This window comes from Leptonychotes weddellii, chromosome 2, assembly GCF_054177405.1.
Source record: "Leptonychotes weddellii isolate Sample4059 chromosome 2, ASM5417740v2, whole genome shotgun sequence".
NCBI classification, from domain to species: Eukaryota; Metazoa; Chordata; class Mammalia; order Carnivora; family Phocidae; genus Leptonychotes; species Leptonychotes weddellii.
This window is the reverse complement of record NC_138370.1, coordinates 52,027,938-52,044,066: the sequence shown is the minus strand read 5'-3', so window position 1 is coordinate 52,044,066 and position 16,129 is coordinate 52,027,938. Positions and strand designations below refer to the sequence as shown.

Below are 16,129 nucleotides of genomic sequence, written 5' to 3'. Positions count from 1 at the left end.
TTAATTCGTGTTTCATGATGTACTGATTTATATTCATTTACTTGTTAAGCTTTTTATTGAAACATATAGCAAATAAGGTAAAACAGGCATTAGGTAGTACAAAGATGGCAGAAATTCAAATACAATTGAGGAGAGAAAATAGGGATTATTTAAAAAGACTATTCCAAATTGCTTTGCCCCAGGAGGGAATGAGTATTGTTTATAGCTAACATTATGATGTTCTCTTTAAAGTGTTCATTGACTCAATCATTGATAAAATTACATGAAGTCAAGTTACAATTTTTAAAATATTTTTAAAACATAGAAGTAAAAAGCTGATATTATTTCATATCAAAATGTGTACCAGTATGAATGAAAATGCTTTTTTCATTAACCTCAATATCAGTTATGTTTTTTTAAATATCAGTTAAAATGTTTAAAAAAACAGCCTGCAGGGAGCTCATATTATTATTCATTTATATACTTGTACCACTGTAGGTATGATAGATTTTAGCATTTTCTTACTTCATCTGAGAAATCTGGTATGCTCCATATATTTCGTTTATCATGAACAAGCAAAAGAGAAATAAATGTGAATTGATCTAGCCATTGTTTTTTAAATCCAAGACAAAAATTTTATTAATTGTGTGTATGTACATGTGTACATGCACATACATTTATGTATCAGACAAAGCAAGTGCATTACTGATGACAGTTCTGTTTGGTTTGATTTTCTTTCTCCATTTTTTCCCCAGTTATTAGTGGTCTCACAAATGAACTAAGCATAGAGCCCCGAATGACCTATTGCCTACAGTCACAGTATCATTGTATACAAAACATGTCATCAAAATGTTCATTTCAAATCAAATGTTTTCTTATAAAACTTTCTAAATCCACTCTAAATAAGCTATGAGCAGGTCGTATGAATCAATGTTTATTTTGTGAGTTACTTTTCACATCTTTTTGAGTTTCATATAAAATGAAAATATGTAAATATTTATACTCAAAATAAAGAACTCAGTATCTATCTGTTTTATTAATTAATTAGAAAATTCTAGTGATTTTGATTTTTTGGCTTAATTGACTTTATTTTGTTAAAAGGTTGGCAGAAATACAAGGTTTGCTTTAGGCTACATGTCCTTTCGATAAACGTTAAAATGTTTTACATTTGTTTTTAATTCAGCTTGTTCCCTGGATAGTGTTAGGTAACATATCCACATTTTTATGCCAGGTATGAACAACAAAAAGCACTTATGAATTTCCACATTAGATTTTTGACATGCCGGGAGCTTTTGACATTTTATTTATATGTTTCTATTTTTTTCTTTTAATGAGTTTAAATTTTAGTTTGTTGTGATTCAGACTGTCTTGTAATTTTTAACTTACATGGGTCCTGCCTCTCATACACAGAAGCACAAATGTTACAGTAGTTTGATTCTTTTTAACCAAAAATGCTCCTTTAAAATTTTGATTTTGTATCAAGGATTCTTTTTAAGGGTTCAAAATACATCATTTTTTAGCCAAGTGAAATCTAAGAAATAGCTTGTTTGATTTTTTTCCAGTACTGAATGCAATTACATTATGTTATGGGCTGGGGCTAAATGTATCACCTATCTTCCACATTAGAATATTAATTTCATAATGATTTTGTTCACCAGTGAATCTACAGTGCCTAGAAGAGTGCCTGGGTTAGAGTCAGTGCTCAATATTGATATTTTTGGAATAAATAAATAATATAGTTGTATTGAATTAAAATATACAAAATGAATTAAGGGATGCTCAAGAGACCTAATATACATCACAAATAGAATTTTATACACATATATACAAATATATATTGTACACAAACATGTACTTTATATAAAGCTTAATAAGGTAAATATTTTCAATTTTATATTTACTGTTGAATTGGTTGCTTTCAAAAAAAATAGCTTAATTTAAAAAAAATAGCTAATTTCAAGGCCACTATATTTGCTACTTTAAATCCATTTACTAAACTTCTATTTAGAATTTGTAGGTTTTTTGTCCTCTTCCAACCATCTACAACTTATATTTTATAATTCTTATACATTTGTTAAGTAGATAAGGTTATTCTATCACTCTTCAAAAAGGCTGTCACTATAGAAATTTAGCTCAATATTTTAATTATGATATCACAAAAATGGGTTTAAAAATAACACCCTCAACAAAAACTTTGCAATTCTATGTCAAATGAAAAAATCAAATGAACATACAAAAATCATTTTTTAACATATACAGGAAAACAATATCCAAGATGCCAAGAACTCTGATTCTGAAATTCAAAATTTTCAAAAAACTTTCCTAGCTAGTTTGTGATGTATTCATTTTAAAAATCAAGGAAAATATTAAGAACCCTTCATGCTTTTATCTATAACCCAGAAAATCATTAAGGAACAGTTTAATTTGGTTACAAGATTCTTTATTTTGTAAACTATACATAAACAGTAAAAGAAAGAAAACGCATTGTACTTTAAATATTACATAAAGTCAACATTAAAGTTTATTTTTTAGTGTGTATAAATCAAATGGAAATAATTCACCAATTTTACTTTTAATGAATTGTATATTGGGAGAAGAGTTGACCCACTGTTTAAATTATGATACCAATGTGCAACATTCAATAGGGTTTTCCATTTGTATTATGGGCACAAAACCATAGGTCTGATATACTTAAAAGTGATGGTTTGCCAAAATGTCTACACAATTAATTAACATGCTAACTTAAATACAGCACTTAAAGTAATTTTTGTTACAGTTAAATCTTAAATGCTACTCTACACAATAATCATAAACAAGTCCACATGGCAATTATGTAACAATAGAAAAAAGAAAGAAACATATTCCATTTCTTCATTCCAGCAGCAGTACCTTTACTGGTATTAATTTGTTAATTAGGTGTGCTTATATATTGCCTAATATCCTATATTGGTATGCATGCTAAAACCTTTCTATTTCTATTTTGCAAGGCACCATACAATACAGTCTCTAAGTTGCGACACTAGTAATAAAAATGGCATAATTCTAGGATTAAATGCAAATTTTTATCTAAAATAGGAAATAAAACAAGAATTAAGATTTTTAAATTTGTATTGAGGCAAATGACAAACCTCTTGTGAAAATGTGGATTCAAATGAATCTTTCCTTTTGTCTTCCTACTTTAAATTTTGCACCCTAAATTGCTGGTCAGAAAGATAAAGAAATCTAGAAAGGTAAAGAAATCATGCTGTTTAAGAATATAAAGAAAATCTACATGAGAATGCTATCTGAATTAAAATAAAAATTAGAAAGGACAACTAAGGTTTTAACTTTCAGAATCCATGGTTTTCTGTACTTGCCATTTTGTAAAATATCCTAGCATATCCAGAGTAATGTCATAATTGAAAGCATCACTATTAATGTAAACACGATGGAGGATTCTACACTTGTCACTGTTTTTCTTACCCTGTGGTATCCCCTCACTCACTGTAGGTTTGGGAAGATGCTACTTGGAATAGCAGTTAAGGTCATGATTATTTTTATAAAATCCTTGGGACCCAGGCCACTAATAAGTTATTGTAAATTCAACTTAGAATCTCTCTCAGAAAAATAACATATACAACCTCAAGCCCTGGTTGTTGTTTTGTTTGTGGGAGATATATATAGTTTGTTCTTGTGAAAACTTTTTGTTTATATCAGTAGTTCTTCCTAACTTTCTTTTGTCTGGCTAGACTCCATATGCATTTTCTTTTTCTCTAAGGCATATCAAAAATCAAAGTAAATGATTCTAATTTAAACATGAAGTTCTATGACATTAGCTCCAATATTTGAAATAATTATACAAAATATATGTGAGTTTTAGAATCATTTTGTTTTGGGGCAAGAAGGTCATTCCAATAGGTTACCACTTTGTAAATAATAGAAATGTAGAATATATTGATCTCAGCTCTCATCAATCAGATGTATCCATCATGATCATCACCATCATCATCATCATCCCCTTCATCCTCATCATCATCTTCAATTTCATCCTCATCATTCATAATATCATCTTCATCATCTTCGTCATCAGTCCATTCATGGAAATCTCCACTTGCAAAATCTCCAGAGATCTCAAAATCAATAGCTTAGGGAAAAAAGTAAGCATTAATGTTATTAATGTTATTTGCCTGAGTAGTGGGATAATTGCTGGGGGATATAAAATTATGATGAAAATTAAGCAAATTAGGGATGCTGGGTGTCTCAGTCAGTTATGTGTCTGCCTTCAGCTCAGGTCATTATCCCAGGGTCCTGGGACTGAGTCCCACACCAACGCCTACCGACTCCTACTTCTCCCTCTGCCTACCGTTCTCCCTGCTTATGCGCTCTCTCTCTCTCTGACAAATAAATAAATAAAATCTTTAAATAAATTAAGCAAATTAATAAAATTTTACTTTTCTCTCTAACTTATTTAACAAAGATAAGGAAAAATCCATTCTTTATCATTTGTGGAAATTTGTGTGCTAAAAAGCAGAACCAATGAGATCTGATATGCAATATTTTCAGTTCAGTAATATTGATCTCAGCTCAGTTTTTATAGAAGTCCATGTGAAATGTTGAAATTTACAAAAAAATTTAAATTTCTTCTATTAGAGGAGTAGGCAAATAATTGTTCCCTGAAGATCATCACTTCCTGATTGCTGAAACTGTGAATGTGATGTTAAATGGTAAAAGGGCTTTGCAGATGTGATTAAATTAAGGACCGTGAGATGGAGAGATTATCCTGGATTATTTGGGTGGGCTCAGATGATCACATGCATCCTTAAAATCAAAGAACCTTTCCCAGATAGAGTCAGAGGGAGATGTGATTACAAAGAGTCAAAGAGATGCAGCATGGTTCACTTTGAAGTTGGAGGAAAGGGTCCATGAGCCAAGAAATGTGAGCAACCTACAGATGCTGGAAAAGGCAAGGAAACAGATTCTCCTCTAGAGCCTCTAGAAAGTATGCAGATGATGTTTAGTTCAAGAAGACCCATGTTCGACTTCTGACATATAAAACTGTAAGGTAATACATCTGTGTGGTTTAAGCCAATAAATTTATGGAAATTTATTACAACAGCAATAGAAAACTAACATAGCTAAGTCAGTACTTTAAAAAATATTTAGAAATACATTCATTACTATTTATGGAGGCCGTAATGCACATATATCTCATTATATTTATTTTTCAACTCCTCAAATGTTAGTGTGTATTTATCTTCTACCCTTTCTAATATTTTAGTCTTATAAGTTTTTGGTAGCTAATTAAAACAAATCCTATAAATGTAATCCAATGTTTATAAATTGATATCATAATACAACACACTGAAATCCATATCTTATGTGAGGACAATGTTATTTCTATCCTCCTACATCATGTTTCTTCTTAATAATTTCAACATGCTAAGAAAACTTAAGTTATGTTCTCAAAACAATTTCCCTCTTCACTCATTGAATTCATCTCCAATATAACTTTTATTTACAACATTAAAAAAGTTAAAATTTTTTATCCATCACAGGCATCACTGATAATTGTTGTAATTAATAATGCAGGCATTTTAAATTATATATTAGAAAGATATGTTCTTTATGTGTTAAAGTTATGTTAAGCATGTACTGAATACTACTTCATCCTACTTAAATCTAATAACACTGGCTAGAAAACCAAAACCAATCTACTAAAAATGTTATGGAATAACTAAATGCAGAAGAGGCATTTAAGCACTAGATGAGATTACCTTTATATAGTTTAGCATTTATATTTTTAAGCAATCACAGTCTGTCAGTTTAAAAATTGCCTTAAAGAGGGCACCTGGGTGGCTCACTCGGTTAAGTGTCTGCTTTCGGCTCAGGTCATGATCCCAGGGTCCTTGGATCAAGCCTGGCGTTGGGCTCCTTGCTCAGTGGGGAGTCTGCCTCTCCCTCTGCTCCTCCCCACCCTGCTTCTACTCTCTCTCTCAAATAAATAAATAAAATAATTTTTAAAAAATTGTATAAAGGAGACAACTAAACATTATCTAAAATATAAGACTGACCAAGTACTTTATTCTCATTTTTGGTTATGTATATTAATTGAGACATAATCCATTAATTCTTAGTACATATGTGTGTACATGAGCATGTGAGTGTGCATGTTGTGTTTTTGTGTGTGTACAGCTAAATGGCTTTTGTAATGAAAACCACCATTGTACAAACAAAAATACTCATTTAAAATTTGCATTCTGAAAAAATATTTTATGAAATAAAAAAGATACCACATTTACAACTTTAAAATACATGTATGTGATGCTCAATTTAACTGTAATATTATTTTTAGGTCTATACATAAACATCATATTCATAAAAATAATTAGAATATTAATTATAATTACCATTTAAACATTTAAACTATGTTTTTTTCCACCCAAATATAAAGAAATATGCTCAGATAGCTTCAACTGATGATCCTTTACTTTTAAAATGTTAGCCTTTCTTTTGTGAGTTTGCCTGCATATGTCCTAAATCAATTTCTCCAAAGGTATACAGACAAAAGGGTGCTATATGGGGACAAAGCACACGCTAGGGTTAGCTGACCTGGAATAGAGTGGATGACAAGGGTCTGCCTTACTTGAGAAGAAAACAGGAGGTACTTAACATACTTTCTGTGTTTGGAGTAGTGAAAAGAACCCATCTTAAAATACCCAAGTTGTGCCATTCCATATATTATTTATGCAAGTTTTTCATATGCTATAAATGACAATTTTTGCCATCCCTCCCCCCAATATATTTAATATTCTTTGCGTAGAGTAGGTCTTCATTGAGAGCTTGAACAAATGAATGAGATTCTTAAGAACTTATCCTGTGCTTGAAAAATGATTAAATAAACAACCCTTCTTACCACAATCTGCAACACCATTTGTTCTGGATCCCATTACTTCATTTCCATATCTGTCAACACACCAGCACTGTCCAACACTGCCATGGCATTGTGTTGGCTTGTAGTAACCATCTTCATCACATAGGGGGATGTACTGTCCTGTGAAGCACACACACACACACACACACACATTATAAATAAGTTGCACTCCTTTTTGATGGTCACCCATTATGCATTAATTCACTCAAGACATACATGCATGGAGTTCCCACTCCAGGTTGAGAACTAGTGATTCATGTTGAACAAGATAGGTAAGGTCACTGCTGTCATGGAGCAGGCCATTATGTCTCTTTTGTTAAGCAAATTCTGCAAAATGTTCTCAGAGGCATAATACAGGATTAGAACCTAGTTAATGCCATGTGTATTAAATCATCCAGACCACTCAGCATGGCATACCACTCCTTTTACCGTCATCGCTGCCAACTTTTTACTTTCATTTCCCCAAATTTTTGTTCATATATTCCAAGCTTGTTCCATCCACATCAGGCTGTTTTCCCCAAATTCAATACTGCTTCATCTTTTCATTTATCTTTTTCTCATCTGTAATCCCTCCTCCTTCCCTCCCTCTTACATTTTAAGACTTGACTTATATATGACCCATAATATGAAGACTTCTCTTAACCTGGAGGATTTCTGTTATACTTCCGATGTCATGTGTGTGTGTGTGTGTGTGTATAGTTTATCACTGCTTGTTTCCACCGCTACACTGTGATATCCTCTATATTGGGAATTCTAGGTTCTCTTGGTTTTGATTGTTATATTAACAACTCTTAAAGTCAGTCTAGTGGGAATGATAGACATTTATTTTCACATTTACAATATCTAACATAGTATCTGGCACATCGCTAATGATAAACATTTAATTGATAATTTAGAAGTGAATTCACTTTCTTCAATGTTTACATCAACACAACAATGTAAGGTTTAGGAAAGTAGAAAATTTTCTTGTCTTTCCTGACCATTATTTTTTTTCCTCAGTGACCAATATATATATCACACTATATTTATCTAGTGAAAGGAAAAAAAAAACTGCAGGATAAATCAATAAAACATGAAATTCTTTCAATTCATTTAGTTTCATAACCATATGGGATCATAATTTTATCTCTTTAAAAGTTCCAAAATTCTGATATATAATCAATTTAATTTTAAAATTGTAAATCTTTTGAAAGATTTGGTCTTTGAATGAAGTAGAGTATTACCAATATGGAAAATCTTCCATGGATTTAAGACCACCAAAATTAGAGCAATTTTCACCATTCTTTCTCTACCTCTTAAAAAGCTACCATAATTTGAATATATTTGACATAAAAGCGTTATGACATATAGTTATTTAATTTATACTTTATGCCAGTATCCTTTGAAAATGAAAGAGAGCACTGTTAAGAATCATACTAGAACTACAGACATCAACCAAGACTGACCCCACAAATGGGGACAGGTGGCACCCTACTCCTATATAACAACTGGTCAATTTTCAGATAAGTGCCATTATTCTGCTCAAATTAAAAGAAACATTTCTGGCATTCAGTGGTTTCTAATTATAACTTCCATGTTTATTATATAAAAAGAATAGAAGTGACTCCTCCCAAATGCACACTAAGTATGTTTTCATTTTTTGTAGCTTCAAATAATCAAATCTTGAATTTTAATCCTTGATCAAATCTAAAATATTTTTCAACTGAATTTCAACGGCTTCTCCCATTGTACATGGATAAATTTTGCTTTGTGGAAACAAAGAAACCTATGCATGAATGCATTATTTCACTTTTGGGCTGTGGTATGGCATGCATTTTGTAACAGAGCTAAAAGAAACATGACACATTGTAGTTTTATCATTAGTAATTCCTCACATCTAAAAATCTTTATTACAACAACAATTAGGCTTTTCATTTTGAACTATGGATTTTCAAGTAATATAAAAAAACTCATCTAAACACACAATATTGTAATTACAAAGATAGCATGTCATAATAATAAGATTCAAAAACATTATAAAATTATGTGCCATTAAATACTCAAGGGCATTAATATATATGGGAAAAAAATCACATATGTGGTATTCTGCATTGGATCATAAAATAGAAAAAGGACATCAGTGGGAAAACTGGTGAAATCCAAATAAAGTGTAAGTCTTAATTAATAGAATCATAGTAACGTTAATTTCTTAGAATTGACAAATAGACAATGGTTATTTGATACATAATAAGATGGTAACTTTGGGGGAGGCTGAATAAAGGATGTATGCAAACTATGCATGCAAACTAATCTTTGTAAAATTTCTTTAAAATTATTTGAACAAGAGTTTATTTAAAAATTGTATTTCTAGAAGAATAAACAAAATAATCATGCATAATAGTTTAATAATCTCTTGATTATTTTAATATTTCAAGGCTTTGGGTGAAATTTGTTATCTATCGATCAACTATTTAATACATATATTTACTTGCTAAAAGTAAGTTAGAAAAAAAAAAAGTAAGTTAGTAAAAAGTGCTGATGAAAAACATTAAAAAGTCTATCCAAATTTACCTGAGGTACTCAGGGCATGCTTTTACCCATCTTTCACCCATTTCTCTCTCTTTGTCTCTCTCTCTCTGTCTGTCTCTGTCTCTCTCTACATATATATATGCATGTCATTATTCTTGAATTGTTTACAATAAATTTAGAATTAAAGTTCCTGCTGATGCTTTAACTTTAGCATTGTTTAAATCTCTTTTTCACTTAATAACTTTCAAAATGAACATTATATTAGGGTAATAAAACACATAATATCTTTCAATAGGTTAGATAATAAAAGTAAGTTTAATGGCTTTCAAAAACTTCATAAATTTTGTTACTGAAATTTAGTGTAGTCTATCGTTGGGTTAATATTGATTTTATGTTGCTGTTTCCCTGGGGTTATTTATGTAAGCAATAAAGGCTTCAGAAGAATGATCTATTACTCACCTAGGAGCTTCTTTACCCCTTGCCGCTTCTGAATATTGCTGAGCTCCGTCTGGCAAGGTGGGTCTGCAATGACATTAAAAATGTTACTTCAAGGATTATAGTTAAACAAAAAAGTATAATTTCTATGTTATCAAACTTAAGTTGGTCTTTACATGGCTTAAAAAGACACATATTATATATTAATTTATTTTATAGAGCATACATATTGATACATATATGTGTATCTATCTGGATATGCTGAGAAAGAAAGAAAGAGGCAGAGACAGAGGGACAGAGATGGAGAGAGAGAATGGCTTTCCTAATTACTGATATTAGATTATCTTGATTTTCTGCAGAGAGACCGAATTGGATTAAAAAAAAAAAAGAAAGAAAGAATGGTAAGAAATACTTATATGATGAAAAATGGTTCTTACCATTTACTTTTAAAGAATCAATCAAATCAGCAATGTAAATCCAACTGATGGATTAGTGCCCAAACAATTAACTGATTATGTTTTTCCCTCATTTAAAAGTCTCTATGGATACAGAGAAATAGCTTTACATTAAAAAAGTAATCTAAAAAATAAATTTTGATACTGAATAATGCTGACAGGCTTTGGTTTTTTAGTTTCATTCAGATACTTTAAGTATGTATACAATGTCGAAACAAGAGATAATATACCATAATTTCTAATATGCTGTCTTTTAAAAAATAAACAAATTTAGAAATAAGTATGACTTTATTTTCAAAATCAACCACCTAAAGGAAAATATTTTCAGAGAAATATAAAATTCTAAATAGAAACAATATAGCTTGACTTTTGTATTATTATATATATAATTATATATATTCTTATATAATAAATATATTTTCTAATTAATAATATTCAAACAGCTCAATGTATTTTAGCTCATTTTCTAAAAACCTGTTATATAAAAATGCATCATAAATTATTGAAACAGCAAACCAATAAACTAGTTCCTATTTTCCCATACTACAACTTTTTAGGGAAAAGGCAGGGTATAGCTAACAAATAATTTAAAAATTATTACACCAATTTCACAATATTCAGTTATTAAATTTGCATGCAAGTAACAAAGTGTAATGAGGAAATGAGACAAAGTGCTTAATATATATTTTATAGTTAAAATTTATAAGATCAAGTCTTTTTCCTTGGGAAATCTAAAATCTGAAGAAAACATAATTTTTTTTTTTTGAGAGAGAGAGAGACAAACTAAGAAACAGACTCTTAACTACAGAGAACAAACTGAGCATTACCAGAGGGGAGGTGGGTGGAAGGATGGGGAAAATAGGGGGTGGGGACTAAAGAGTACACTTGTCATGATGAGCCCTCAGTAATGTATAGAATTGATGAATCACTATATTGTACACCTAAAACTAATATAATACTATATGTTAACTATACTGCAATTAAAATAGAAAAACTTATTTAAAAAAAAAACATAGTGATATTTGGGAGGAGAAAAGCAAGTTGCAAAATGGTACAAGCAGTTCGACACCCTATGCATATTTTATAATAAACACAATAGTGTGAATTGTTCATCAAAACAAATGTGTTCATGTAAATGTACAAATAGTGGATTGGAAACTAGATTTGATGGTGCCTACCAGAGCAGAGTGAGAGAGGAGATTGGATTGGGCATGGAATGCAAAAGAGATTTCAACTTTATAATGCTTTTAATTAAAAAATCTTGACATTAATATTATAAAATGTTGACAATTTTTATTTCTGGGTGATGGGTATATGGATATTTGTTAAATTATTCTTTTAGCATTTTGGATTTTTTTTTATTTCTAGAAATTAAAAAGAACCTGATCTTTCAAAAAAAAGAAGTAATTTTTTTGAAAAGTCTAAATAATTAGCTTATTGTTCTACTTCATTTTGAAATTGATCCAATTTATCTTTTTGTTTTTCCTAATAATAATGGGTCTCTTATGCTAAGTATTAAAGTAATAGGAATCAAGTTACATAGTATGAGATTACAGACTAGACATTTAAAAATTTATTGCCCTCTAAATATAATATTTAGAACCCAGAGGAATAATTTGAGCTGAAGTTTCAATATTATATTGAAAGCAGTTTTTCTAATTGCTATGGGCTAGTTATTGCAAAGTAAAAATAATATTTCTATATGTTTGCTATGACATTGCCTGAAAATCCAAGTATGTTTGAATCTGACTCTTGATTAATAACCTCACAGAATAAACATGAGTACCTACAAGCAATGTATGTAGGAACATTTTAAAATTTCAAGAGAAGGGTGCCTGGGAGGCTTAGTTGGTTAAGCATCTGACTCTTGATTTCAGCTCAGGTCACGATCTCAGGGTTATGAGATAGAGCCCTGTGTCCCTGTCAGGCTCCTCACTAGGTAAGGAGATTGCTTAAGATTCTCCCCCTCCTCCTTCCTCTGTCCCTCCCTCTGCCACTCACCCCATTCGCACTTTCTCTCTCTCTCTTAAAAAAAAAAAAATTTTTCAAGAGAAATCATGAAAGATTCAGCTGTTCATCTACACATAATATTTGATTTTGAAATATTTTTCCTATTATTTATAAGGCAGCTCTGTCTGGCCTTTAACTTAGGTATACTTGGAGTGCTTAATTAAGATTTCAACTATCATTTAAAATCACTTGCAAAGATATTTATGTATCTATAACTATTACTTATATATTATATATTTATATATATTATACATATTACTCTAACATATAGGCAAATATATTTTATTCCAATTACAGCTAAAGAATTTGTTGTTTTATTGAATAAATAATGAAGAAAACCACATTCTTTTATAAGGTGAAACATTTGAAAACATGTTTTAAATAAATGGTTATTCTTTTTCGTGAAATTACTTAATGAGCCAATTCTTATTTTTATTCTTGTCAGTTACCTTGATAGAGCTTTTGTAACATTTTCTAGTATATTAAAGTAGTAAACATAATTAACCAAATTCTCCTAAGCTTTGAGGAAGATGTATAAATCCTTTTACTTGCTTATTTCTGCCATGTATTAAATGATTTCAGAGATCTTCACATGGCTATAAAGATTTTAACACTTTGGGTGAATACTACTTAATAAATGAAAAGTATATAAAGCAAAATTTTTCTTTGAGGACTTTTAATCAGTTCTACAAATATTGCTGCAAAATCCAGAAATGTTTCAAGATGAAAGTATTTATTTCTGTGGAAGAAACTTCCAGAATTTTTCATAATATTTTTAAATTTTCGTGGATAAACACTAAATATGCCATCATAACACTAAAAAAAATTAACTGAAATAACGTAATAAAAAGACCACATACCTTTTTATAGTGGTTTATCGGGATTTGCTTTTCTATTTTTTAAATGATTTAAATGTACACTAGTTATTAAAACTAACATGTCGGGGTGCCTGGGTGGCTCAGTCGTTAGGCGTCTGCCTTTGACTGAGGTCATGATCCCAGGGTCCTGGGATCCAGCCCCGCATCAGGCTCCCTGCTCGGCGGGAAGCCTGCTTCTCCCTCTCCCACTCCCCCTGCTTGTGTTCCCTCTCTTGCTGTGTCTCTGTCGAATAAATAAGTAAAATCTTTAAAAAATAAATAAATAAAATAACAAATAAATAAAACTAACATGTAGGTTTTTAGAAGAGGCAATTACCTAGTAAGCAAATACGCGTTAGTAAAATCAACAGTGTGTGTGTGTGTGTGTGTGTGTGTGTGTGTAGGATTCAAAGTATTTTAATAAAGAAAATCTAAGTTTTAAACCTTGTTTAAAGTAATTTGTAAGTAGTTAAACTACTCTACAGATCCTGCCGTTGACTCACTGCTAATCAATTTATGGATAATCATTTCATCCCTAGTTACTAAACTATTACTATGTGGAGAAGTAATTAAGATTTAAAGTCTTAAAGACTTTAAAGATTAAAACTAACACATAAGGTGTTAGTTTTTCATATGAAAAGCTGAGAATAACTAATACAGTTTAATGTAGCTTGTACATTCTCTTAGCCATAAAGAATTTTAAAATGAAGTAACAATAGCAGGTGTATCACATTAGACTAATTCCCAGTTTGTTCTTTAAGATTAGCATCAAAATTATGCATACTATTGTTTCCTTAGTTTCTGCAAACTTTATCATAATGTGAGTTTTTTGGATTTTTTTCCCTTAGCTACTTAATTCTAATCACCATGATTGATTATGTAAGCATGGTTTCAACGTTACATTGCATTTCCAGTAAAGAATGATGCCAAAAGAACTAACATTATCCCAACACTTCCAGTTATCTTGCCTCTTCCAGAGAATCAAGATACTTTGTATGCTAGTGAATTTTTACAAAGCTAAGTTATTTTTAAAAGTTTGAAAGGCTAAGTCATTTTAAAATCAAATGAGTAAAACTAACTTTATGGTGAATGCAATGGTTCATTCAGCTCATTTAATAAGATCACAAAATAGAACATTAAAACTCCACAGTATAGTGTTAAAAAAAAAAACATTTATTTTACACCATGGGCAAAGCAGATAGCAAATTAATTTTAATGATTACTTTTAATATCTATGTTCTCATATCTCTATGTGCTTCTTGGTGGTTCATAATGGAAACTGTAATGAAGTGCGTTAATATGAAATATTAATTACTATTTTTCATCTTGTTTAGCCTGTTTTGTATCCCTAGCAGAGTTATATTGTTTAACATGCTGCTTATTTGCTCTTTTATTAAACACTCTAATGAGAAAAATATCTACTAAAAAGAATGGGGTAAAATGTACTATTTTTTTTTAAATCATGAAGAGATAGATAAAATTTGACATGCAGGTCAACTATCTGCATCAGTAGGTGTCTCATCTTTTACCTTGCTGTCTCTGGAAGCAGTAGCACCATTCATTGTTAGATATCAAACTGTCCTTGTATGTGTCACAAGAATTGAAGAATGCCTTGGTACACTGTTCATTCTTATCAAGGTAAATGCTTCCGAGCTCTGACTGGTCCAGTAACAGGTCATAGTTTGTGTCAAGTCTATTAAACATCCAGCCAAGTGAATCCTTGCAAATTGGCAAAATACTGGTATCAAATCCTAAAGGCAAAGATATAAAATAATTAGCTAAATCTAAAAGTCACAATTAGCAGCAAGCAATATAAAGGAACATAATAGTTGATTCCTGCCAGAGCACCTACCCAACAGTCTGGAATAAGGCTTTAAACTCATCTTGGGTAATTCATTTCAAAGTAAAGTGGGAATGGTAATACCTACCTTTCAGGATAGTTACGAGGATTAATTACCAAGAATATAAAGCAGCTAGTACTAATTATTCATTCACTCAATGGCACTTATTATTGTAATTATATTAGATACATTTCCATTCTTTTTAGTGTTCAAACTTTTTCTTAATAAATAGGTTGTCATGATGAATGCCTTTTTATATGTATATAGGTATTACTGAATAATAATGTCCATTAATAAAGAAATACAATTCATCTTCATCCAAAGAAATTTTACAAAAAGTAAAATTTTAACAAAAGTAAAATGAACACATAATAAATAACATCATTAATGCTCTATATCTTTGTGGAACCATGGTGATTATGGTATTTCACAAGGAATACGTATCCTGAGAAAGAATAACCATCATGTAATTTACACAGATACTCTGTCTTCTGTTTCCTTCAAGGCAGTTTTCACAATTAAAAATAAGCTGTAATGGGAGACAGCAGAGAGCACTGGATGGGCACAGATATAGAGGGATGACAGAACAGGTTTGCACCCAAGGTACAAACAATCAAAGTGTGGGTTTCTTTGGATAAGCCACAGGCCCCACTAAAGCTCTGTGTCCTAAATAGCATTACATGAGATGTCAGTGTTTTGAAGCATAATTTAAAAATTTACATTCAACTATTCTTCTTTGTCAGGCTTAAACTAGCTTTAATAGGTATTTCAGTAGACCAGTTGCTGTTTTATTTGCTATTTTCCATTCATTACAAGTGACAGTAAGATAATAACTCAGTTAACTGGTGTGAAAAATAGGATGTGTTTGGAGTTGTGGAGACTTTCTGAAAACTGAATATCCAAAGAATTTAATCTTCAACACCAGGGGTTGAAGAGTAGTTTAACCATTTATGAATGAAATTCTCACATGCGGTTAATTTTATATTCTAGTACACAATCTATTTTTTTTTATTCTTATGTTAATCCCCATACATTACATCATTAGTTTTAGATAAAGTGTTCCATGATTCATTGTTTGTGCATAACACCCAGTGCTCCATGCAGAATGTGCCCTCCTCAATACCCACCACCAGG

General features: G+C 30.7%; 1 protein-coding gene across 1 annotated transcript in view; it reads right to left on the bottom strand.

Moving 5' to 3' along the window:
• Positions 1-36: 36 nt before the first annotated feature.
• The window catches only part of SPOCK3 (SPARC (osteonectin), cwcv and kazal like domains proteoglycan 3), a 155,679-nt gene continuing 139,586 nt past the window's right edge, over positions 37-16,129 (bottom strand). Inside the window, exons 4-7 of the mRNA XM_081813098.1 lie at positions 14,684-14,905; positions 9,857-9,919; positions 6,872-7,009; positions 37-4,102 (exon numbers count right to left, since the gene is read on the bottom strand). Of these exons, the coding sequence (XP_081669224.1) occupies positions 3,933-4,102; positions 6,872-7,009; positions 9,857-9,919; positions 14,684-14,905 (593 nt within the window). The 3' untranslated portion in view covers positions 37-3,932. The remainder of the gene's footprint in view (positions 4,103-6,871; positions 7,010-9,856; positions 9,920-14,683; positions 14,906-16,129) is intronic.